Source organism: Heliconius melpomene, chromosome 16 (assembly GCF_056956725.1).
Source record: "Heliconius melpomene rosina isolate 202511_hmr_F chromosome 16, ASM5695672v1, whole genome shotgun sequence".
NCBI classification, from domain to species: Eukaryota; Metazoa; Arthropoda; class Insecta; order Lepidoptera; family Nymphalidae; genus Heliconius; species Heliconius melpomene.
The window spans coordinates 4,456,591-4,484,434 of record NC_140404.1 but is presented as its reverse complement, the minus strand read 5'-3'; the positions used below and the strand labels follow the sequence as shown (position 1 = coordinate 4,484,434).

Sequence of the window (27,844 nt, the reverse complement as noted above, 5' to 3'; positions counted from 1 at the left end):
TGTTTAAAAATTATTCTTACGTTGTTATATTTTTGTAATAAAACAAATTATTTTATTCAGAGAATAGTTTTATTTACATATTTTTGCTATAGATATATAAGTACAACCGATAGATTAATAAAAAAGCTTTCGGATTTAAGTATAACAATTACAAAATCCAAGTATTTAACAAAAGCAAATATATTGAGCAAACAAAACAAATCACTAGCTCTTACATCACATTTATTAGCTAACACAGAAAATATTATATTTACTTAATTTATAAAATTAATAAGTATATCAAATTATTAGTGGATTAATTAACGATAGTATTATAACTTAACACGTATTTACAACAAGTGCAGTCTTAAACTCAATGAGAGCAGGAAAAAATTTAAATGTTAAATAAGTCCGATGTCTAAGCGAATACCATTGTCTCTGAATAAAGTTGACAAAAAAAATGTTATTTGCACTGTATGTTTATTTTATGTACTAATTAGAGTCTTAGCATCCAAAAAGCCATTTTGTAATGGTTTGCTAATAATACAGTACGGTCAACGAGTCGTAGTTAAGGCTGTAAGTACTAAAGTTAACGGAACGGAATTAACATTGCAGTATCAGCAAATATATTTTTTATAGTCAATGCTAATCTAATATTTATTCGTGTAAGTTTGAAAAAAATTTACAATAATGTACATCTATTGCCCAAGTACGCTGATACGAATTGTTTTTAAAAAATACTATTTAATAAAAAAATAGCGACTATAACTTTTTTTTATTAAGATATTTTGATTGGGAATGACTGTGATAGAGTTACCTTTTAAGACCCAATATTTAAATAAAACAGTGATAAAACTTACCCGATATTAATTAACCAAAGATATGTATACAGTTATAAAAAATGCTCAACATACGACATTTAGGTAATACCTATATAATTTTAAAGATGAATTAAAATATTTTTATTGTATAACTATTGCAAAAGAATATGTTAATTATGCTTTTGTGAAACAAGATTTTAAATTTTACTTAGAAAATCTTATTTTATTTGTAAATTATAATTTATTATCTAGACATTTATTAATAATTAAGTATTCTAATGATATTTTGTTATAAAGGACTTGCGACGTCAAGGAAATATAACTTGTCAACTTGTAGGTTTTATTAGCTTAAGATGACCAATAATACTACAACGAACATGCACCTACAGACAGACACATTGCAATTTCCCAAAATACTTAATATTAAAACCATTTAAATTATAACATTAATTGTAATATTAAATAAAATGTGAGAAGGATCACACAAAGTTTTTTTTATGCCTTAACATCTATAGGCCAAAATATTATATAAATATATATGATGAATGAATATAACTACCATTTTATATATAATAAACTATAAACACGGTGTATATAAAACAATGAATTCAGTGCAATAACATTTAAATAATTTTTACTTTCATATTTAAGTGACAGCAATTCGATATAACGATTGCGGCAATATTAAGGATCTCTATCTTACATTAATTCAAACAAAAGTAGGAAGGCCACTGTAGATTAAGTACATCGTAGAGTCGTAACATCTTCCACTGTAGATTATCTTAAAATTTGGCAAAATTATAATATCATATAATATCATATTATTCTTTCTTCAAAAATTAGCTAAAGTAAGACCTCATATTATTTACTTATTTCCAGTTGCTGGTCCCAATGACAACAAAATATTTTGTTCTTATAATTTCGCATTGAGACATTTATTTTACTAAGCTATCTACGCTCGTGTAAAAATACCTGACAAAATGAATTACTCTAATCTTTAAATACTATTACGAAATAAGTTTAAGCTATTAAATATTACATTAAAGTATTTACATCCATACATGTAGATATTAATGTCGCCGTGTAATTTATAAGAGATAACTATCTAACAGAAATAACAATCAGTTCAAGAGAAAATAAATTTAAAGTAATACAATGCTTAAAACAGTTGAAGAGTCGTACGATTTCCCTTCGAGAGTTTATTCTTTTATTGCAGAACATCAATAATTTGGACTGTAATTACCTACTTAACTTCACTTTATCGGAATATTCTAAAGTCTAATTATGAATATTTAAATAAATTAACCATAAACAAAGATTAATTAAACTTCACAAAATGGTAGTCCGTTCTATTGTTCACTCCTACAGCCGGGCGATGATTTTAACACTAATCTACGCACCACAACGGTTATAAAAACCGTAGGATCGCAGCCGCTTGCTGTAAGTGACGGCCAGTGCTCATTTCAGTCTTTGGGTAACATTTGCTAGCGCGACGGCGAACGCCTGAAGGGCGGAGAACGGATACTGGAAATCGAGGGTGTAGGCGTTTCCGTCGATCCGCCCAAACTGCATCACCTACAAATAAATACATACGTTTATTTATATATTTATATTTATATATTTATATGTATATATTATAATATTTCTAATATGTTTGTATGTATGTTTTATTAAATTTATTTATATTAAATTTATTTTTCTTCGTTTTGCATGGGACTAAGCCAGAATAGAATTTAAATTGGGTGCTTTGAAGATATCCCTTTTATTGATTTTGGCTATCTTTGTGCATTCTTTACTGTGTACCCACTAAAAATTCTGAGTTTCTAATTTTTTTATACTTCAGAAGGAAATGAGGTTTTGCTTTTATGTATAGTTGGCTAGACGTTACTCATTCACATACCTGCTTTCCGTGATATTCAATTTGGAAATTCTTAGCGGATTCCTGTGTGACTCGTCCGCCAAAGTCGAGTTGGTATACTTGGCTGTTCTCATTCCACATCGGTGCCTTGTTATGCATAACGAGCTGGCGGCGAGTGCTACGGTTCTCGGGCGTGTTTGAAGACGTAGCCGTGTTTATGGTACCACCAGCACGCTTAAGCTGTAAAACCAGTTTTAATAGTATAGTAAATAATATGGTAATATAAAAGGCGACCTCAAATTAGTTTTTAGGTTCACATTTTATTCCGCACACAGCAGGGTAGGGGATGAAAATATTTATTAATAATAATTCATTCCCCTGAGTGAGGATTGAACCCACAACCGTCGCCTTACTACACTACTAATATATATTTGTCAAATTACCTTATTCCTAAGTTGAGCTTTCTGAAAACTCTCAAGATCCCTATAATTTTTACTGTTAACTTCATTATATCCATTAGAGTATTCATCGTCAGAGCTTTCCGACAACTTTTTATTTCTCCGTCGATTTAGAAGAGGTGAATTTAGCAGCTGTCTGAAAGTTACAAATATATTACTATAATATGGCTATCATATAACAATAACTTTAAATGGGCGGAGCCGCATTTTTGCGCTAGACATGCACACAGGCACAGGCACAGGCACGTAGTAGTTGTTGCATGCATTAGAATGCGATTCAACATCGATTATAGTTTATAGAATGGTTTTGTATAATTTTGTTGTAATCCAAAAAAATTGAGCGGGCGAAACCGTTACATAAGATTTTTAGTTATATTTAAGTCAACTTTTTGAACTTTTTTTCAGCTTCATGCCTTATGCCGTATATTATAAGATAAACAGAAACTACCTACTGTTAAGACACGTCGACCTCCACTTCTCTCCCCACTCCAGACACTATATATGAGGTAAATACAAAATAAAGGGAGTAAGTTTGACAATCACTTGTCACACGTAATTCCGCCAGTGGAGGCCTACCTAATAGGCGACGCAGAGGAGTATCGCTGCCGGCGGGGGGCGCGCGGCGCGGGCGAGGAGGGCGCGGGCGACGCGGCAGAGCGCGCCAGGCGCGGCGACGCGGGCGCGGAGCTGCTCTCGCGCGACACGGCTCCGCCCGCCGCGCCCCCGCTCGCCTTCTTCGACGAGCGAGACGCTAACAAGCGTAGGGCCAGTTGTTCCAAAGAACCTACAATAGGTATTTTCTTACATTTTTTTAGTATAAAAAACATATATTCATCGCTAATTTTAATAAAGATATGAAAGGAACGTAAATAGGCACCTTAAGATATATTTAAACTACGTAATCCTTAACAATGTGCTCAAAGCTAACTATCTAATCATAAGTTACTTGTAGGTTATAAGGAACATAGTAATTTAATGCAATTATTTTACAGTTTTAATCTCATATCCACAAACATATTTTTTATTAGTAAGCATTCTATCAACAGAATAGTTATAAGACTTCTAGATTCAAAAACTTTCATATGTGCATGTCTCAATTAACACTAGCGTGGCAATAATTACACTGGAGTAAGTTTGTGTGAATTCTTCGCTTGTAAGATCCAATGAACATTGGCTAATCCGCAAAGCCACATGCGTGTCTGCGAAGCGGAGTGCACAGGTCTACGTCGCCTAGCTGCGGATTCGTGGCCGCATTTATCTCACCGTTGAAGTATGGAGGAGACGGATGAGAAAAAGCATCTACTACTAACTATAATACTTGCTGTAGTCGGAGTCGCTGTCGGTCACCGGGGGTGCGGCGCGCGGTGCGGGTGATGGCGGGCACGTAGGGCACGCCGCGCACGCGTACGAGCCGTCGACGGCGCGGCGCTCGCACGGCGCCACGTGCCTGCACGTCGAGCACGTGGGGTAGTCCCTCCTTGGTCGTCGACCTCGGCCCTCTTCTGTACTGTTGCCGCTATTATCATCACCTGTACTATTATGACTGCTGGAATTCGCGTCGGTGTTTTGTTTCTCGTTTAGTTCTACTTTCGTCTGTTTCTTACTCTTTTCCGCGGTAATGGATAATTCACCAGAATCTAAACTTTTCGACTTACCACACTTTCTTAAGCTTGGTGTTTTAATGTTTTCTATTTGTTTAGCATCGCTATTTTTATAATACCGTCTTGGGCGCCGCTGTCTTTTGTTATTGACTAGTATGAGACGTCTTGGTGGATCTCCACGTAAAGCTGTTAAGCTAACTTGTGCGTGCAGAACTTGCGGATCAACTAGGTCTAAATATCCAACGCTGCAACTTCGCGTCATCGTATCATATACCGGTATACTCGCGCATACGGGGCTGATTGGAACGACAGTAGTCGTTCTTTGTACTCTTCCTTCTCGTACTTTGTCAGTCAAATTGCTTATGTTTGTTTCGACTGGAGTCTCTTCGTCAATATATTTGAGATCTTCACTTTTCTGTAAATTTTTTAAAGTTTCTGTGCGCTTGTTCATGGCATCAGGGTGAACTTCGTGTTCGTAGTTTTTGCTACATAACGATTTTAGTATTCTGGTATTCATTTCAAAGGACGTTTCACCTCGATTACAAATATTTTTTCGCAGCTTAGAAAGACAATTGTCTGCAATATGGTTATCGCATTTTTTAATAGTCACTTGTCTGCTAGGCTCTAAACTAAGATTTAAATTAAACTGTTGATCAATATTGGACAAATTTCCTTTTAATGATACATTATCTCTTACACTATAATCAGTCCGGCCTCCACAAAAGTCTCCTCTTCCACCGCACGTGACAGTCTGTGGCGAGGGTCGCTCAAATATTATATCTGTAGGTGCTACGGCATTCTTTGGAGATTGTAACGTCGGTACGGAACTTTCACATCTTAAGGGTGATATTGCGTGACGGTTAGACACCGTTGCTGTGTTGCTAACGCGCCTTTCGGAACTTTGTGTTGGATGCCTCACAGAGTTGGCGTTAAAAACATTTTCTGACATATTATTTAATTCACTTGTATCAATATAAGGAAACTCATCGTAAGATTCGGCTCTCGCTAACGCTGGATTCGAATTATTATTTGGCGAATATATTTCAGAACTATTTATTATATTATTAGTATTAGTCAATCTGTCAGTCATAATGGAAGGATTGAATTTTTTTCTTATATTATTATTCATATGTGATGGAGAATCAGTTTCACTAGGTTGAAATACTTCCTCTTCATCTTCGGAAAAAATGTTTGGATTAAAATTTGGATCTGGTCCTACCGGGTAATCATCTCGCAGCTCTGTAATCATAAGAGTCATTTGACGCGGTTGAAGATGTAGTAAAGAAGTTTTGTAAGTCACTTGTCCAAGGTTGGCCGGAACATTTTTAGCCAAACCATGCATTTTAAACTTCGTCCCCCATATATTAGAAGTGACCTCAACTAACCGCACATCCTGAAAAATTTTAAAAGGTATTGAAATGGTCAATATTATAATCATACAACTTATAATATAACTATTTACCTCTGGCAAGGAATCTATATACGCTAATTCATCAGGGGTCTCATCTTTATCGGTAGAGTTACGTGTTTTTCGTCTTTCACGAGCTCGTCGACGTCTTTGCAACCTTGGAGACCCCGAGCACCCTACGAAAGTAGTAGTAAATTTTAGCTTATTTTAAAAAATCAAATACAATTAGAAAAACCATATCGTTGGACCGAGTGGACATCAAATAATATAAAACCTTCTTCTCTCTCCGTATCCGAGGAGCAGGAGTCTTCGTGCGGCGGTGGCGGGCGCGGGGCGCGGCGGGGGGCACGTGGCGTTCGCGGCGGGCGTGGGGAAGATATGCCGCCGCCAATGCTGCCCCCGCTGCCGCTGCTAGATGTGCTGCCCGCGCCGCTGCTGCTGCTGCTCGATTCTCTTGTTATACTTGATATGCCTTCTGTAACATTTCAATTTATGAATAAAATAATATTGAAAGCGTATAAAACTATTACATTAACATTACGCTTCGAGACGCAGTGAGCGCAATTCCCACTCGAAGGAGTGTTTTATCTCAATTTATTCGCTTTGTAAAAAAAAAAACAAAAAGCACGATTGTGGGGTCTGCCGCTCAACATTCAATGTCTACCTTGGTATAGCTTTAAGCTATTTTTTTACGGTATTTATTTCAAGAAATAGGAATACTAACAAAATACTATCAAAAAATACCTTCTGCTTGAGGATCGAAGATAACGAATTCTGGTCTAATTTTACTAGTTCTTCGTCCTTTAAGCAACGGCACTAATCCGCCGAGGTGCTCTAGATATAACGTGTAGGCTCCAGCTTCCTCGTCGTCGTGACGCAGCATGGTACAGTGCAGGCGGCCCCCGGCGGCCGGCGGGCGTGACACAAAACGCCTTAGCTCGTTTGTTTCGGGAACATTGCACTAAAAAAATATTTGTTTTATAGCAGCTTTTTTAAAAATATTTTAACATACTTTAAATTAATACTAATTAGCACTAACTAAACGTATTAAAAATTCATATAATACGTTTAGTTGGTGCTAATTATTTCGTGTGCAACGAGATTTCAACTTGTTACGATTAATACGCGTTCTTATTGTATAACTAAATATTTCACAACATTTAGATTGCATTGAATTTATATTATAAAAGGTTAATTTAAAACTTTTACAAAGGAGGAGAAAATATTGACCATTCTTAAATTTATTATATATAACTTTTACGTCTTTATTTCTCTATCGATAAAATATACAACATTTAATGCAATAAAGGCAAAATTCAACAATGTATATGTATATATTTTTTGTTAGGATTTGGTGGTGTGCCAAAGAGGCAGTAAAAGTAACTTGGCAGCTGCGTTAGGTTTAAACAGGCTTTATTTCAAAGTATTCGATGAATAAGTAAACAGTTAAAATTGTTATAACCATTGTTTGCGCTGTAATAAGTAACAATATTATTTATTTGTATTTAGCGGTAATTTGATTATGATTTAATTAAAAGTCTCTCCATTAAATAATTACTTCACTTTCTTGCTTCTAAATTTAAAATATTTTATATTTATACCAAGAAAGTTGATAAAGTTGATAAGATTTTCTTAAGTAAAATAATATAAAAATGAATAACATACCCGAATAGTGTGCGCAAACAGGCTCGCTAAGGCAGGCTGTAACCGAGGAGGCAGAGGTAGCTTGGCAGCTAATCTGGGATGCCTCAATGCTGCAGCTGCTCGAACCCGCGCCAACAATTGAAGAGGCGCAACCACCCGCCACACTCGTGCTGTGCACACGGCGCCTCCGGCCCCCACAAACAAACGTCTCGCTGCGTGACCCCAGGTCAGCGCAGTAACTCGAGCCTATAGTATAGAATTTATATAACACCGTAATATAAAATTGATAGTTATAAATAGATTTTCAGGTGGAGATATTGTACACGAATATATTGAATGAAAAAAAAAACCATTTCTTTATATGACTCACTAATAAGCACCTAAACTATATAGACCGGATACGTACGGTAGGTATATAAGTAAAATTGAATGTAAATAAAATAATATTCTACAATGATTAAGACTGTTTAAGTTTGCAAAAAAAAAGAAATTCAATGTGAAAATCTGCTTTACAAACATTAAGAAGTCTTTACTATTCAAACGCAAAAACAAGTATCAAGAAGTATTCTACATTTTGTAACAAAAACATCTTGACAGCTTCTCGTATTGTTGGCTTGCAATAAAGAACGAACGTACTTACTTGGGTGTACGGAATGGGGACGGTGTAAATAAGTGCCCCGGTGTCCGAATAAAACTTTACGACGTTTTTATATGGCGGTGCGTCCTCTGGTTCATTTGGCTCTATAAATTATAGCAAATAGATAAATCTAGTGACGTTAAATAACTTTTATTGCGTACTATATATGTATGTATTTTTTATTGTGAGAAAAAAATGTAAGTTACTTTAATTTTTTTTTCTTTATTATAAAAAGTAAAATAATTATGAATTAGTCATATTAATATTTAAAAGATCTGTAAATTTCAAACTAAGCTATAACGATATAAGCGTTAGAAGTATTCACGCAGACATATTTAACGACATGCTCAGCAAAACAATTTTATTATACAATTATATGTATTTTGTTACACATTTTAATGCATATATAATTATACATGTCCGTTGTTCCATTACACAAGCTCCTCATTACATTTGCAACGTACAAAAGTATCCTTCACCAGTCGCCACTTTAGTCAGTGGGAAACTGTAATACTGAGCGCGACTTAATGATGCTATTCATTTATGAAGTCATATAGCAGAGTTAAAGTATTAAAACTGGTTAAGTGCGAGTCGGACTTACCCAACGAGGCTTCCGTACCAATTTCGGGATTGTGGGTCAATAGGAAAACAACTTATAAAAGTTGATAGATCTACGTTTGCGGGCAAACGCACTCATTTTATTTGAAATGAACTATAAATATAAAGTTGTAATATTGTTTTATATGAAATACCTATTAATTTTCATTTCAACTAATTTATTCTTTTCGAAATTTTCTCTCTGTCTGTATTGTAATTTTTTACGTCATGCCAAAGGAGATTGAAATTTAAAATACAGGGGATGTCTTAAAACTAGCCTCCCAGGTTCCCTTTGCTAATTACTTTTTTTATAATAAGAACTTTACAAGTATAGCGGAAAACGAAACGTAAAAGAAAAAGTATAAAGTTTTATTAGACGTTACATTAAACAAGACTCGAGAAACACGTGGATTCGCAACTTTACTTCCCTACTATTAATTGCACAACTTATAATTACTTGGAAAGACGTTAAGAACAATATATTTACGCATAAAAATGAAAAGACTAGAGCAAAAGTATGCTTAAAATTTTATATAGGGCGTTAAATTTAAGTGCGTTCGTTTTAGTAGAACTGTTAAATGTAGATATTAATATAAAGTTGGCTATGACATAAACATAGAGACATTATACGTTAGATCATAAACAAGCACGACATAAATACTAAGTATATCGTATAAAACCTACTTAGTAGTAAGTATGAGCTTCAGCCATTTATCACAGCAAAGATATACCTCAAAAAGAAAAACTCAAACAATATGGTGTCTACGTTTTGAAATTCCAACATCAACATACTACCTGTAAATGGGACACACGCCTCGAAGAGTGGATTTGTCTTACACACTCGTAATTTAAAAAAGATGTATATTTTGTTTATAATATATTACATAAATTGAAATTTAATAGAAACTTAAATAAAATATCGTAATTTATAGTACGATTTGATATCGCAATATACTCAAATGTTACCTAAATTCTTTTGATTTGTCCATACGTATACGTACCAGCAATTAAAGTGCCAGCAACCGCAAGCAGTTCCCTCGAATTCGCCCACTCCATAGCCAGAGTGGTGCCCCTGAGGCCAGTGTGCACTCGGATAGGGCTGACGTCGTCGTGTCCCCGCAACAACACCAGCTCTCCGTTGCCGAGAGCGACCGCCAATACGTGGCCACCGTTACTCTCTACACTCTCCTCTCCCTCCTCCATTTTGAATTTTTCGCAAGACCAAGCCATTGACGTTATACCACCCTCTGCGACGAGTTGCACCTGAATAGATTTAAATTTTGATAATTTTCTCATTTACAAATTATATTTTTCCATTGTGGCACAGTGACCTACCGGCTGACTGTGCGCTAAACAAAATAGTTGTGAATTTAAGTACACGATTTTTTAATACTTAGTTCGCCTCGTTTGTTTTATAAAGTAACAATTGCTCCCTGTGGCAATGTAGTAAATAAATCGAATTTGGCAAAGTGGTAGAACTCGCCGAGCGCGTAAGAGAAGGTTGGCATTGATTCAAAACCAATACGGCCAGAAGCTAAATTTATTACGAGCCAGGTACCTTAAATTGTTTACAAGTTAAAATTTGTATGCATATTATTTATACTTATTTCGTTATTTTTGCTATTTTGAAAATTTAAATATGATAATTGCTAGTTGTGGCGCTTGTGCCCCACAAGTGTGTGACTGTAGATGTGATAGGTTAAGTATTTTCAATTCTTCGCTCTGGTATCTAGGCAAAACATGGCGTTGAGTTCAACCACTCAACCCGCAATGCCTCTAGAATTCGGCGGAAAATAGGGACGGAGTGTCTAAACACTAGATGCCCTCTGCATACCTACATTTAAAATGATTCAATTGTGACTTCTGACGCACTAGGTACAGATATAAAAAATAGAAGGGTCATAACTATGCACTTGATTTTTTTATTTTGTTATTCACATGGAAAAAAATGTCGTCAACAAGCACTCGTAAGCAGACATGTCTAACCACTCGAAGATCTGTAACCCCTTAAACACGTTCCTGTTGCCATTTCCAAGGGGGAAACATTTTATTAGTTTCCTTGAATTGTTTCATTCCTCCCTTTAAAAATTGTGTTTCATTTATTTAGATAATATTTATGATTGTTAATATTGTTATTTATATTCTAATGTAGAATATAATAACTTAAGTATGCACCTTCTGTTTGACATTTTTCTATCTCATTCTCTTACATGTCAGGTTGGAGCATATATGGTAAATGCCAAAGGAGAGTATAAATATTGAAAAGCAATTTCAAAGGAACTAAGGAAGGTATAAAATGTTAATTAAGTCCTAAAGGAACTCATACAGGCACACGTCGCTTTTGCTATTACCTAAGTACGTTTAATTACTTTTAACGTGTATTAAAGCTTTGCAGTAATTAACTTGTGAAGAAAGTTTTAATTGGTGTATTCCGTTTATCTATTTTATATACTCATATGTTAATATTTTCTAATTTTAGAGTTTCGGGCAAAACTTATTATACCTATGTAAAATATTTAGAGCTAGATGGTATAACTCTCTCCTCTCCTCTTCTAATCCATCTCCGACCAGCACATGCAACTGTACACGCTTCAAGCTATGGATTCTATTCCCTTTCGAGGAAATTAAATATTTTCATTTCCTTGCTCTAGTAACGATGCAATGGCGATGTTATACAAGACAGCGTGAAGCAAAAAAAATTGCCTTTTGCTGGATTCATAGAGGATATGTCTGACTAAACTCCACATATTATTTAAAGACAACTCCAACACTTCATAACTGGACCATAATGGTGCCTAGAATAACCTTTAATAAACAAATGTTGAACCTTAAAAGTAAATATTCCATTTTATCCTCACCTGCGAAACCATCGCTCCGTGGACGTCCATTACGACTAGTTGAGCGGATGCAGTGCCAAGGTACACCTGGCTGTCATCTGGAGTCCAGCATCCACATGTGATACGAGCATCCAAAGAGAGCATCGACGACCAATACCGCTGACCTGCGACTGATCCTACTAACACGAAGCCATCCTGATAGAAAAATAGTACTCTTTTTTGAAAAATTGTTATAAAAATGGCCATATTTTATAGTGGAAAATCATGTTTTTCTACAATTTTCAAGATAAAATATTTTCAACATAAACTTTTGAATAAGTAGGTGATAAAGTAAAGCGGGTGACAAGCCGCCAGCTCGCTCCTAAAAAGGGTTATAATGTGGGCCAATACGACATATAAATGATAAATTAAAAAACGCTGTATCCCGCACACACCAAAGTAGGAAGAGGGAACCTCGTATTAAAACACTCCGTTCTCTACTTAAGTACTCTACTTAACTTATAAACGATAAATTTTATATAGTGAGAATTATTTTACAAATTAAAACATATAAGTATTTGTACATTATTGTTGATCAGACTGATGTAAACAAATGGTTTTTTATATTCGTATTTGGCTAGTATTATGCAGGGTAGCTAATAAAGCTATAAGTATTAGATATATCACACGTGACGTTAAAGTCACAGCTAACGAGAGGCAGACCTATTACCATAATTTATGTGGAAAGTGTTTATTTTCGAAGTGTCAAATTCCTTTGCTCGACCGAGTTCTTGGAAACCTTTTAAGCAAATTGGAGCGACATATTTCTCGTCTCTAAGAGACATATTACATTAGTGTATTCACATAGCTACTATAATAGCATAGATAGTTAGATTCATAGACCGAGTTTAGTTTCATAATCTTATTTATAATTTTAATTTTAAAAATAATAATAAAAGTAAAGCTTTTTTTATTTGGATCTGAACGTAAGAAATACATAAAACAATATTTTACGAAAGGACAAAACCTCAAGAACATATTTTTTTAGGTTTCACTTTATCCGGCATAATATATCAAAGAAAATGGAGAGTCAACAAATTCCGTTATCCGCGTTCCATTCTTTGAGACATGTACGAGTATGTCGAGTAGCGGAACTCAACTCTAACTTCTACTCAACTCTAACTCTAACTTAAATTACTCACGGCATTATTTTGTAGTTTAATTTAAATATAATTATATACATTTTATTCAATATCTACACTATACATTTAATCAAAAATGTTATTTTAGTTGATATTGATTAAAAATAATGTAAAGAACATTACATGTTCCATATAAAATGTATTTTATAAAATAAAATCTCTACTTATTAATTAGCTCTTTGATCAAAGCTATTCGAGCGAGTGACATAAGGCTACTTTAAGAATAACTCACAAAGAATGTTATGCTATGCCACAGTATTTTATACTGCATTGTTATATAATCTTATATGCCAATAAAAACTAAAGGTTGAGTATAGATCGCCATTTTTTTCGCTTTAATTTGTAAAAACTATACTATAAAACTCTTCAACTGAATAGAAGTAATGAATTTATGTTTTTTTATTATTATAAAGTATGTTTTAAATATTACCCGTTAAATAAACTACTTTACAAAATAATTTTCACTCTATGAAAATTATTAATTTAGCCAACTTCATTCGTTCAAAAGTATTACTTTTAACTTTAGAGTAACAATTTTAACATCTACTATGTTAAATTAAATTATACCAAGTTAGATATACAACCTTGAGTGAGGTGTAGTCTTTGCTCTGGATGTTAATGAGCCCCGCTACTGACTTTATAATTATGTAATATTTGTAAAAGCTTTTGGTTGTTAATATTGGTATATATATATATATATATATATATATATATATATATATATATATATATATATATATTTAATAAACAAAAATATATTTAGTATATAAATTACAAGAAGGTTGTGCGTATGTATATGCTCTCTCCTCTCTCTCCTTTACGTACTATGCTTTAACTTTCTTTCTCTTGGCGTTTCTATAAATTTTATATACGCCATACAATAAAAACTCCATGTTTAATGATATAATAAACATCTACATCTATATTATTTTCCACTTGAGCGTTAGCTGTAATAATATTATATTTTACCTGATAACATATCAGAGCCATTCTCCCATCATGTGACCAAGAGAAGTGTGTGACTGGAGTGCTGCGGTCGTTGATCAGTTCGATACTCCATCTGCCCTCGTACTTTATCCATACAAATATAACTCCGGAACTATCACATGATGCCAGTTTTTGGTAGGGTTCATTCCATTTCACCAAAATAACCTGCATAAAATAAAATTATTATTGTTTATTTCATTGGAAATACTTCTCCGTTCTTCACTTTCTATTTAAAAACATGAACGATATATAAAAAAAGACCATTGATAGTATAAATTTTAAAAGTGACTTTTTTAATTATAAAATATTAATGAAAGTTTAATTCGTAAAAAAAATCCTCATTCCACTTAAAGCGTGTGAAGATGACAAAAGTATACTTTTGAAAATATTTTTACGGTTTAAAACCACCACGAGGGCCAACTATTAAGTCGAGCGCCATTGTGTAGGTATCGTAATGAGCTTTATTATGGCATTGTTTGTATTCGTACCATAATGAAGGCACAGTGCTGAAAGGTTTTTATAAAATTAAATTCTTTTCATATTTATGTCGTTTTAAATTAATAATTTTCTTATTTTTAAATGTAATAAATCAGTCTTATAAATTAAATGAGCTTCAGCGTGAAGTTGATCCCGCATACAACAAGGTAGGCAGAGGGAACCTTATGTTAAGACACTGAGTGGCGCACTTCAACGCCGGGCTTTTTGTCTTGGTGTTACTGCGATGAAATGAAAATATAAATTTAAATAAAAAATTGCCTTTTTCGAATGGGAAGAAATTTATTCATTTGGGGTTCCCAAATGAATAAATTTCTTCAATAGTAATGCGAAATGATATTATATATTATTATATATTTTATTTATTACTAAACTTTATACTGAATTTATATTAATACACTATGGTATCCACTAAATAACTAAACACTAAATACTTAAATAAAGGCTATTTTATATTCCAAACTTAGATATTATATCAAACGTTACTAGGCAGTTCGCCAAGCAATAGTTGCCTTTTGCACGGAATGTTAAAGAATAAATATTTTTAAATTTGACATATCATATTATGAGAGTTTCAGAATAATAAAAACGACAGCATTCAAAATTTTGTGCCGCAAACTGTAATAAAGAAGAAACAAGTAATAAAAAAAAAGAACTAAATAAATAAATTTTACAAATAATTTAAATAGATTATAATGTAGTTGATGTACCAGAACTCTACACCTCCCGAATTTCGATTTTCATGTAAGTATATTTCGTCAAAAAATGCTCTTTTTTTTGGTTCTCGCTGTATCCCTGTACATAAAAAATCCCAAAATGGATAATATTTGGAATTTATATTTATAATAATATAATAATAAATTTATTTATTTAAGACATTAGTCCACTTGTTAGTAACAATTAAAACTTACCCTATGTTAATACATTTATACATCATATTTGGCATTTATAAACTAAAGAATAAAGTATAATAAGAATTTAAGAATGTAAATTCTTACCGAAATTCATTGAAATGCCAAAAGAATATTTATTCATTTGCCTCCATAAATCATTTCTTTCAAAGTACATAAACGCTGGCATGACTCGACTTTTATTTGCTTACAATACAAATCAATATAATAAATATACGAAAGGGTGAAAAACCATTAATAATCTCAATTATTGACTTTATGTAGTAATTCACTATAAAAAAACGAAAAGAATTTTAATGTTTAAAATTTGAAAACCGTCCAAGGTTTCCATTTTTAAGAATATATTTTCTCAAAATAGTCATGTATTTTCATAAGTCTTTTTCTTAAATTACGTAAGAAGCTTTTGTATATATATATTAAAGAGAATATAATAAATACATTAATCTATTTGACATGTTTTTTACAACGGTAAAAATATCCAACTGGCAAATTTGCAAAAGAAAAATTAATTGAACCAACTTCGTTTAGAATAGATGAAATTAACAAATAAATTTAAAATTGAAACATAAAAGACATATAAAAAAAAATTAAAAAGTCATGGTACGCTATAAAATTTTTAAAAGCTGACTTGAAGTAAAGTTGTTAAAAGGTAATCTAACTTAGCTTCTTGTTGAAAGCTTCTTACGGCGAGGTTTTGTTTAACTTCGCTACGGCTTTGTGGCAGTCACAGTAGTGTTGGTGTTGAGAATATCAAAGAATACTACGGCGAAATATTTTATTTAAAATATCATTTAGTGGTGTACTTTGCTTTATTTTATTGTTAATAAAATCTCAAGTAACTTTCATATTTTTATAATATTTATATAGACAATTTTGTGTATAAATCTTAGAACTATTTCAAATCATGTAATTCTACATATTGTTTTAAATTAATAAAATTGAGAAAGAGTTGATTTTATTTATAAGAGTATAAGCAAGTATAATATTACCTATTCTAGACTATGATATTATATAATTACCTTATTATTTTCATTGTATGGCCTCGCTTTACAATGTGTGTAGTATTTAGAAGCGAATTGCTATAGTGTGCAAATGTCGACCTTCAGGCCTTATTTATGTTTTAAGAAAACATTGTTCTCACTATTTAGTGGACCTGAGTCACGTATGAACGTTAAAAAATTCAATATACTTTAAATAAAAATCTTATAACGCTGTATATCTTACGCTGTATTCTGCACATATCAGGGTAAGCAGAGGGAACCTAGTGTTAAGACTTTTTATTCCCATTAAGACTCCCCACTTTCCGCCAAATTCTAGAGGGATTGCGTGTTGTGTGGCAGAACTCAATACTACGCTTTGCCTCGTAACCAGAACGAAAATATTAAATATTTCTTTCCCCCGAGTGGGAATCGAATCCACGACCTTTTGCGTTTACAGTTGCACGTTTGTGCCCCTGCGACACGACTGGCCTTTTATTATTTAATTTAATTTATATTCAGTAATATATGCCATATTTTAAACTTAGACCATATTCTATGTAAAAGATTTTATTATTTTTATTGCCAAAACTTATAATAAGTTAAAAATAAGCCAAAAAGTAACTATGCTTAAGACAAAAAATAAGTTATTATCATTATTTATTCTGTAGAGGAGAATATGTTACTTTTGTAATTATGCTCCAAAATGTAGCTGCGTAGCTGACGGCTACGACGCGGACTGACGCCCGTAGGCACCTGGAATGTTACCTACGGCGTAGGTATTCGCTACGTATTGTTGTTCATATTTATAAACCAGCGACCCACTCACGGCTTCGCCCGCTTGAACTAAATAATAATTATTTTAATTTACTAATTTGCATTACTTTCGTGTTCCAATTATAATATTATTTAAGAAACAATGTCTAAAAGTATAATGAAAGTAAAGCTTCAGCTAATTTAATAAAACAGTTATTTATAACAATTTTTTTGTACAACATTCTTTAAAACAGTTGGACGATTGAAAGGAAACAAACACTAAATAATATTTAGTGTTTATTTAGTAAATATCAAAGGAAGCTTGCCAAAATACAATAGTGGAATTTGAAATTAAATCGATTAAGCCGTTTCTGATAATATGAATAAACGCACAGACAAACAGACAAAATTATAAAAATCGTTATTTTTGGTTCTATTACGTAATTAAATGCCAATATTTTTTTTCATGTTTGGTATGTACAGACAGCGATCCGTTACGAAAAAAATCTAAAAAGATTTTTATAAAATTAATAAGACTATTTATTATGATACTTACATCAGATCGATGTCCCCGTAAGTTGTAGTTTGTACGCAAGGGTAGTTCGTGAGGGCGGCGCGCGTGGGAGGACGTGAAAGTGACGCCCACGACGCCGCGCACGTTGCCCGTCGCCAGCCAGCCTTCTTGATAGTAATTGTTTCTGTTCAGCTTCCATCCTTCCTCCTGTGACATGTGATTATTTTATTATTGATAAGATCGTTACAATCACTAGATATATATAAATCTATCTATATATATAAAATCGAAAGGTCACTCACTCATCACGAAATCTCAGAAACTACATGTGCTAGGAATCTGAAATTTAGCATAGGAGTTACTTATAGGACGTAGGTGCTCGCTAAGACGGGAATTTGTAATATTCGACTTCTAAGGGGTTGTTTTTGGGGTTGAAAGTTTGTATGAAACGTCGTTACTACAAATGCTAGGAGTCTCAAATTTTGCATGGACGTTACTTATAGGACGTAGGTGCTCATGGAGACAGAAATTAATAATAACGTAGTTCACGCAGGCGAAGCCGCGAGCGGACCGCTAGTATTATATATATATATATATATATATATATATATATATATATATATATATATATATATATATATATATATATATATATATATATAATTATAAAAATATTACTCCTAGGAATAGTTAGGTACTTGTAGTACCCCCTGTAAACGCGACAGCTTGTGGGATGGATGCCCACTAAAGGAAATTAAATATTTAATATTGTCATTTCCTCGCTCTGGTAACGATGCAAAGCGCGGCTTCCCGTCTCAATACGCAATGTCGTAATGACGGAACGGAGTGCCTTAACACTAGGTTCATAGGTTCCCTCTGCCTAATCTCAACAAAAAATATTACTATTGAAAAGTTAATTCCGTAAATATGTTATTAGATATAAATAATTTATTTAATAATTTGACTTAAATAATTAATAATCTGTTATTCGCGAAAACTTTCATAAACGTTCACAAACTACTACTGTTTATTACTCGCATATTCAAAGAATCAAATAGAACAGTCCAACAACAATTCATTGTAAAACAGAGGCTGAAAATTCTAGCAAATGCTTTCACAAACGCTTTGTCGTATATGATTTGGATGAAGGGTAAGCCTGGGTTGAAAGGGTCACATCGAGGATCCTCTTTAACCGGGCCTCAGTGATCTCTGTTATTTTAACTTTGTACGTTTTATTGACATCTATTTGAAACTCATAGACAGTATAATTTTTGTATTTAAATAAAAAGTACTTGATATTTTTGATTATATGATAAACAGTATTATTATATGTACGCAATGCCTAAATAATTCGGCAGGAAGTGGGGAAAGGCTGCTAAAGCTGATTTAATTTAATTTCATTTTACTACGATTTCAAGCTATAAAAAGCAGATCATCACGAAACAGGAAGAAAAATGTGCAGTCAAAAATACAGTAAGAACATGCTACAGTGGCGTTATTCTTTAGGATTTATTGTTACTTATAATATAAGTAATCTATATATATAAAAGGACTTGTCCTTACTGACTGAGGTAAGACGCACGCACAGCCGTAACCGCTGATGGTAGAAACGTGAAATTTGGACAGATGTTTACTTTCGTAATCTGGACATCCACTAAGAAGGGATTTTGAAAAATTTTACCCCTAAAGGGGTAAAATAGGGGCTCAAAGTTTGTATGGAAAAAAAATTAAATCGGCACCGATTCTTATAAAATTTGAAATTTAGATATTTAAAAGAATTTAATTGAATACGTGTTTCATGGTTTTCTAGAATTCACCCCCTAACGGTGCAAATAAGGGGTTGAAAGTTTGTATGGAAAAATCTTTAAATCGCCGATTTTTAAAAAATTTGAAATTTAGACTCTTAAAAATATTTCATCGAATACATGTTTCATGCGTTATTAGAATTCACCCCTAAATACGCAAGCGAAGCTGCGCGCATCCGCTAGTTTATATATATTGCCTCTAGCAAATCAACTCCCAGCTTACTACTTGAAAGTAAATAAAATTGTATTTGTACCTACAAATAAATACAAAATGTAATAGAAAACCATCGACTATATCATAAATGAAAATATAAAATTACGAAGTTGGACCGTCAAGTAATCGAATATGTCGAAACATAATTGAAACGAGTTTTAGAAGCAATCATCGTAAAATGTTATTACAAACATATGTATCTTTGCAGGGTGGACCAAGGGTGGACCGGAGATGGAGGAGTGATTGCCAATTAACCATACTAAGTGAGTTGCAGGACTAGATGGACCCTGACAGATATTTTCAGTAAAATTCACAATATAAGTACGACATTAAATTCTAATAATATTATTTTATTAAGTTTCACATTCGTCACAATTTACAGTTTTATATAATTTCTCAACGACTTCCAGCTGTACCTATAATACCATGGACAATGCTAAACCAAAAGCTGTTCTAAATTCAAATTATCACTGTAAAATGGAAGAAGGGCTAGTCAAAGGTGGGCAGTTACAAAAATTATAATAAAAATAATCTTGCAAAATAATGTAGGAATTATATTAAAATCTATTTGCATATAGATAAATCATGTAAATGACAGGTGGGTGCGATATTTTCATTGCATAACGTTGTTTACGTAGTGGAAATAAACTTTGACGTTCAGAAGAGGCGGGGACCTGTTTGTGATTGCATGCTGAATATGCAAATTTATTAGTGTTGGTTGTTCGACTAACAAAATATTATTTTGACATAATTTAGGAATTTATTGAGTTATTAATATTGTGATAATAAGTGGTAAAGCAACGGTAAACGACGATGCAAGGTAAATAGTGATTAGAGAGAAAGAAGAGAAAGAAGAAGTTAATGTGATATACATATATCTTAATGAAAAATTTTGAAATATAGCAGAGTTAAGAAGAGAGTCGCTAATATGACATAAGTGCCCCCGAAAGAAATTGTATGAAAGAGCTGACCACTACTACCTTACTTTTATATAAGTAGGTACGTTCAAATACATAAAAACCCAGTATAATAATTAATGATAATATCTAATACAATAAATTGTAGTTAGACTCAGCAATCTCTTTTCCTCACCTAGTTGTAGTTAGCACGCATAGCAATGGGTACCGTAAACGGATTTGTTAATATTTTAATATGCTTTTATGGGTCATAATCAGAAAAGTGGACATTTTCGAATTCGTAACGTAACTGATAAGTAACAACACTGATAATGTTTGTTACGAAACTGATGTCATAAGGCATTATACACAACAAAATAAGGATATTATATGAATAAAATATTGTTATTTTTATTTAATGAGACACAGATTAAAATTTTAAAGATTCAATCGTTGAATTAACAGATTATAAATGTAAGAAGAAAACATAACAAACTGACAATATGAACAATATAATAATGCTAGTTAGTAACGTAATAAACTTATATTTCTAGTTAGACATCACAAAGTTAATGATAAAATTAAATCCACTTTAAAATATATCAAAATTTGAGTCGTTATCACTGGAATTAAGTTTAATTCTTTGTAAGTGTTTATTCCGCATATCTTCATATTTAATAGGATTGGTCTTTTTAATACGTTCTCTATATCTTTTATGTATTTCAGCACTTGACATAGGAGCCATGACGCTTACTAAAAATACAAAAATATTTATCAAAAAATAATAATCACAAAATCACAACTAATTTCAGGCAGAATAAAAAATATTTTTAACTAAATCGGTTCAGCTGTTTCTGAGATTAGCGTGCACAAACACAGATAAACAAGCAAACAAGCAAAAAACTTAAAAATCATTATTTTTGGTTACTTTACTTTATAAAAAGTCACTAATAGTTTTTTTCATATGCCAGCAATTTTTTTTTCTTATACACATATCTTCCATATACAAGCACCGGTTCGATACAATTTTATTATCCTATATCTTATAAAACAAAGTCGCTTTTCGTGTCTGTCTGAACTTTCTAACTCTTCTTCTTCTAAACCACCCAACGGATTTTTATGCGGTTTTCATCATTAGGTCGAGTATTCCCCAGGGAAGGTTTATATATAGTTCATTATTTGTACATTCTTATGTAAATGGACATAAATACGATAAATGTGTATAAAGTCCTACCCGTTGAGACACTTTCGCGCATGCGCTGCTCTAATGGTAAGTACTACATTAAAATAATGTACTGGAGTATTGTTCCTCTTAATAAGATCTACAAAAAAGTCCGCGACAGCATATTTTTATCTTTTAAGAATAACGTGTAGTGATCATATTTCTGTCTAAAAATAGTAATTTCAATATATTTTTTATTGTGAGGCATATTTTTCCATAATGGTATTAATCCTTATTCTTTAAAATACTTTATTAATCGTCTACGTTAAACGAAGATAAAATTTGCTTTTTACACTATTTCGAAATTGCGAATAGTTTTAGAGAAAAACGCATTTAATTGTTGACACATCCCGCCGATGACACATCAGCTGTATGTTACTCAAGTTTCACTTATCCCTTACTCTCAGCATATAAATAAGTATATTAGTTACGTTGGCCATTTAATGTAGATCAAAACTGTCTTTTACTGTTTTTCATTTTAATAAGTACTTAGAAGATGTTACAATATCAAAACATCCTTGCTGCGAAACGCACCCCGCGACGTTTTGCTTATACAAGCGCGTCATGAGCAGTCATCGCTGGTTCAGTGGTAGAATGCTCGCCTGCCACGCGGGCAGCCCGGGTTCGATTCCCGGCCAATGCATTCTATTTAATTTTCCTCACAGGCAGCCACGTAGTGCTTGCTTTTCATCAGGGACAGAATACCCTCTTCAGCATTAACCACAAGCTCGAAAAAAAAACCCGCCCGCTATAGAGGCATAGCAACGAAGATTTAGATGCGTTTGCACGTATTGGATAATTGGAGTTGAATGTATTATTTAAGCGCGATATATTTGGTTTCATATTTTTTGTAGTAGTTATTAGTAGGTAGGCTTTTGTTTATAATTTCTTCCGTTTAAAAATAGTCATTTAACTATCTTAAAATAGTAATTTAAATATATTTTAATAAGTACTTGAAAAGATTAGTAGCACAGATTTAAAATTACGGTACCTACTAAAAAATCCTTGCCGAGTAAAACAATTGGAAAATCCTTATTGAAACTACGAAAATGCGGGTTGCATTAGAGTTTAATTAATTTTCACATTATCTTAAGTGCTTTGCAAGCATACATTATATGAATAATCCAGTAGTAAAAGCGGGCGAAGCCGCAAGGGGGTCGCTAGTAAACATATATAAGAAAACATTGGTACCGTAATTGTGAACTAGGCTTCATATTTTCTCAATTTCGTTACGTAACGAAATATAACGAAATTGAGAATGAAATCTGAGAAATTCTAACCCTTTTAAATATTTGCTCATAAGCCACGTGTTGCATCTGCAAGCACTGAAGTTCTTTTTTGAGATTTTGTAAAAAGAAGCAAATAACATAAACAAGAAAACGAAATTATAGAATACTTACCAAAATAAAAGCCGTTTATAACCCTGAGATGTAATTTCACGCATTCACTCTAAAACATTTGAACCTCTCAACTGCTGCGAGAACACTACTTGTTGTAGTTACGACAGCATTGACTTTTAGAATTATGGTGCCACAACAAAAAACAATATTAAACACCATCCAAAATAATTGCGTTCATAATTTAATTGTACGTTACTAGCCCTGAGTAACAAAAAGATAATATTTTGGGACAAATTTACTTAACTAATATATATTGTTTATTAAATAATGTATCAATAAAAGTAGTTCTATTTAATATTATGCATAAAGTAAAGTAATATAAACATATCGGAAATCAAATAAAACCATAAACATTCGTAACAAATCAATTCTTAAAAAGTAAAGTGGTGAATGGGACACGAAAAATTGTATGGAAGCATTTTGAAAGGTTTTTTGCAACTAACAACAAATACTATTATTTGCCATAATACATTTAAAATATTACAAAGTTTCTTTAAGTTAATAAATAAATTTATAGTAAATGGCAAAATATTTAAATTATCTTTAAAATTGTATTTTTAAAACGCATTCAAAGTAGCGGGACAAGAAAAGACACAAAAAGGACACTTTTTCTGATTATGACCCTTATAACAAAACAAATTGATCGTGATTTATCACTGTATTTGTACATTCTCATATCGATATAAGCCGGATAGAGTAAATAGAAACCGTTCCATCTCGCCTTACAATCCATAAAACACATTCCATCAAGGCTTCTACGCCGTATCACTATCTACGAGGTTCTTTACTCTTTATAGCAATTGACCAATCTAAAGTATTAAAAGTAAAAAAAATAATCGAACTCGCAAACCAGAAGGAGACGAATGTTAACTAAAAGTATGACTTACGAAAATTGGAAAACTTAAAATTGCGAGCGAGACAAACTAATAAGTATAAACTGAAAAATGAGAAATTTAGATAGGAAACTATTCAGGTTACTCTAACTTTAATTCAAAAATGGTCGCATATAATAAAGTAATTATTAATTTAAAACTAACATCAACTCTAAGATATATCTGCTTACCATGTTATCATTTTGCAATTGCCGGCAAATAAATTAGCGTTGACTTATATTGTATCTAATTTTGTCTTAAAGCCTAAAAATTATATTTATCATTCTTTATAAGACTGCAATTTTTCATTAATGTTTTCTTATAAAACTATCGTGTGTTTATCATGTAAAACTGTCGTCCGTAAACCTCAGTAATTGTTTGGCCTTTACTTCAGTAATTGTTTTATATAATATTCCTATTATATATTTTGTATCTAAATCTTTAAAAAACATATTTTTAGATTTGCAAAGTTTTCTGGACTGAAATTAATGTTAGTAAAAGTTTAATGAGTTCAGAAGACCCGACATACCTATTATGTACGAGTAAATTATAACCGGTTTAAAACATTTTTAATAGTTTTCCGAGGACATGGACAAATGTTTTATACTTACATTATAATAAATGCACATTTAAAGAGAAACTTTGGTTATTACTTTGAAACTTAACATCGCAACTTGACTGCAGACATCTGAACTTCTGTTTCATTACGTCGCGTCGAAGGCTTTCAGTTTGCGTAACATTAATATTTCTAGTTCGCTTCGCTTTGTTAGATAACAAGCGCTAGATCCTAGGTCTATTTATAAAATAGCACATATAAGTATTTATTTAATATAATAAAATAGCATATATGATCACTAGCGACCCAAACACGGCTCGTCCTCTATAATTTGTCATTATAATTATTATAGCCAAAATCTTTACATACATTGTAGCTCATGAATAAACTGTAAAGTTTCATCTAAATCCGTTCAGTACTAACAGTCGTTTTTTTTTGTAAAAGTAAAACACTTCGCTCTGGTGTCGAAGCAAACCGTGGCGTTGAGTTCCGCCGCTCCACAAAGAATTGAGAATAGTGTCTTAACACTAAGTTCCCTCTGCCCCTTCTCTGTTTTGTTATAAAAAATACAGAACATTTCAAATTTATGACACCTAACTCATATTAATATTTCTTGTAGGAGAATATTGCAAGGAGTGTAAGTAAATAATAGAGCTAAGCTTTCAAAATTACGGTCTTCGGTTTAAACGGGTTCGATTTAAGCTTTTATAAGCCAACCCCACGCGACGCCTAGGTAGGTATATATGTTTCGGGTAGATACGATATATCTTTGAGATTTATGTTGATTATGTATCTAAACAAACAAAAATACGAGTCAACTATGAAAAGATGCTGAACTTAGAATCTTTTTTAATAATCATTACTTCTGGTTACTAAAGGCGGCGGAAAGTAGGGAACGGAGTGTGCTAATGAAAAAGAAGTGTTTTAACACTAGGTTCCCAGGTTTGCCTTCCCGGCTATGTACGGGATTTAAGCGGAAACCAAAAAAATTATAGCAGACTTAAGCGACAATTTGTTCAGTCAAATATTTTATAGCTTACAAGTTTATTTTAACTGCTTAATTAATAATAGTGCAAAAACATACATATTAATAAGTTATCAGCAAAAACAAAGTACCTACAACGCTGTTATAAACAGATAACCATAATCACATTATAATTTTTCAATAACATTAATGGAATAGAAATATGATAGCTGATACTAATGTAAAAATATGGAAAGGTATCTCAATTCTTAATATTACTCGTCTATAAAAAGTAAAAGCTGACGCGACTGAATACGGCTTTAGCTACGAAGACTTAGAAACCTTTGGAAATATTTCAGTTATCGTCCTCTATGTAAGCATTGAACACATACGTAGACGGGTCCTCTGTGTGCCCATTGTTAAAAGTGGAATGAAACTCTTACAAAGGCGGACAATTTGAAAGGCTATTGGTCTGAACTAGGTATAAAAATATATTTCCTATAATTCTGTAAAATTTAAAAAATATATAATAATTGAAAATCAACATAATATGAATTATGCAATTTCATTATTATTATTTAGGTTAATATTATTTTTTTATTAATTTATCATAAATTTTTTTTACAAAATACATTCGTTTGCTTGTTTAAGCGACAGTTTTAGATTTGATTCTAAGCCATGGGAATGCTTTTATTCCTCTGAACTGATAAAACAATACTTAACGTATGATTCCGCCTGGATAATTAGCACAAGATCTCTAAAATGGGTGGGAATAGAGACTGGAGTATTGTAATACAAGGTTCTCTCTGCCTTTTCATCTATCTACCTTTCTATATACCTAGATACAAACCTAGTAATATTTACAAACATATCTAAGTTTACACGTAAATAAAAGCCGTTATCAATATGTTTAATAAATACATAGTAAAATAATAATTTGACCAAACAAATCCCTCTTAAAATTCACAAGTGAATAATGTTTATAAGAAAACCTACAATTAAGATTTTAGGAAATACATAATCACACTAATATTATAAATGTGAATGTAAGTTTGTTACGCTTTCACGCCAAAACTACTCAACCGATTGTCTTGAAAATATGTGGGTACACATCACATTCTAAGAGGTATTAAGAGGAAATAAGATACTTTTTATAAAACAAAAAATATATTTAAAAATAAATACGCTTTGGCTATATTACGAAAATAAGTTAAAGTGAGCAAAGCCGCATTTGGAACTCTAGTAGTAAGTAGCATAAAATTACTTTATACAGCTCTTCCTCCTCTAATTTTTTTATTGGCGACAATCCAATAAGTAAACGACATTATGGCCCTTCTATTTAATAAATCTGTATCTAACGACGGAGTTGAATTATTTTGCCTTTTTTTGAGGCCGAACATGCAAATCGAATTCAATCTAAACGGTAATGGAAATTTAATGTCCTGTAATAACGCGCAGGGTCGGTGAAGCACATTCGTTACATAGTTTTTAATGATCGCTAATTGTTTGCTAATTTACTCGCTACCCTTGAAGCTGGAAATTATTTTTGCATTTTTCACTTACTACATATATTTATTGGATTCGTTATCTTATTATATATATTATTTATTTATTTACACAAAAATATTAAATATAAAGTAATTAGAAAATCAGAATAATAATATAATAATACATGTTTGCTTTTACAGTTATTTTTAACTAGAAATACTAAAACAAAACAGTATTATACTTGATAGTTAATTATCTAATCAACAGAATGCAGAAGGCCGGCTTCAGTACGTCTCCAATATTGAATAACAGTCAGGGTTGCGTACTCACCTCGGGTAGCTCATCGGGAACCTTGCCCATCCACGACAGCGATAGTATCGTACAGTCGCATTTCGCGTTCACGTTCCTTTCAAAATGTAAATGCATTATTCAAATAATAACCACTCGCGGCCTCAGCACTGAAAAAACCGAACGCGCGGACACCACGTCAGTCACGGACCGCGAATTTATTCATTTTTTATAGTGATTCATTTTAAGTGGGTTTCTAAGTTTATAAGCGATGTAGTGGGTCGAGGCGGGCGGTCTGGCGTGACTGGACGTGACAGGCTGGCTGGCCTTTCCGAGGGTTGGAACGCGCAGATATCGATTGCGCGTAGGGGAGGCGCAGCGCGACCTCTGTGCTCGCTGTGCGTAAAGTGGAAAATGAGGAAAACTCGCGGAAACACGTTGAGATGGCGCGGAGATTGTTTAACAACCTTTTATGTTA

General features: G+C 32.6%; 1 protein-coding gene across 1 annotated transcript; it reads right to left on the bottom strand.

The window, feature by feature from the left end:
- Positions 1–50: 50 nt before the first annotated feature.
- LOC146530754 (uncharacterized) lies at positions 51–27,527 on the bottom strand. The gene is made up of 15 exons (XM_085199142.1): positions 27,409–27,527; positions 17,704–17,868; positions 13,991–14,173; positions 11,862–12,035; positions 10,005–10,266; positions 8,410–8,510; positions 7,791–8,015; positions 6,870–7,086; positions 6,400–6,600; positions 6,180–6,301; positions 4,427–6,110; positions 3,693–3,900; positions 3,102–3,252; positions 2,701–2,898; positions 51–2,375 (listed from the first exon to the last, which is right to left on the bottom strand). The coding sequence occupies exons 1-15, from the start codon at positions 27,502–27,504 to the stop codon at positions 2,259–2,261; spliced, it is 4,104 nt and encodes a 1,367-aa protein (XP_085055268.1). The 5' UTR covers positions 27,505–27,527; the 3' UTR covers positions 51–2,258.
- Positions 27,528–27,844: the final 317 nt, after the last annotated feature.

Coding starts and splice junctions, on each gene's coding strand:
- LOC146530754 (XM_085199142.1), bottom strand. CDS start 27,504: ATGCATTTACATTTTGAAAGGAACGTGAACGCGAAATGCGACTGTACG. Junction 10,267..11,861: donor ACGGAGCGATGGTTTCGCAG/GTGAGGATAAAA, acceptor AAATCTATTCAG/GTGCAACTCGTCGCAGAGGG. Junction 3,253..3,692: donor TCCTCTGCGTCGCCTATTAG/GTAGGCCTCCAC, acceptor TGTAACTTTCAG/ACAGCTGCTAAATTCACCTC.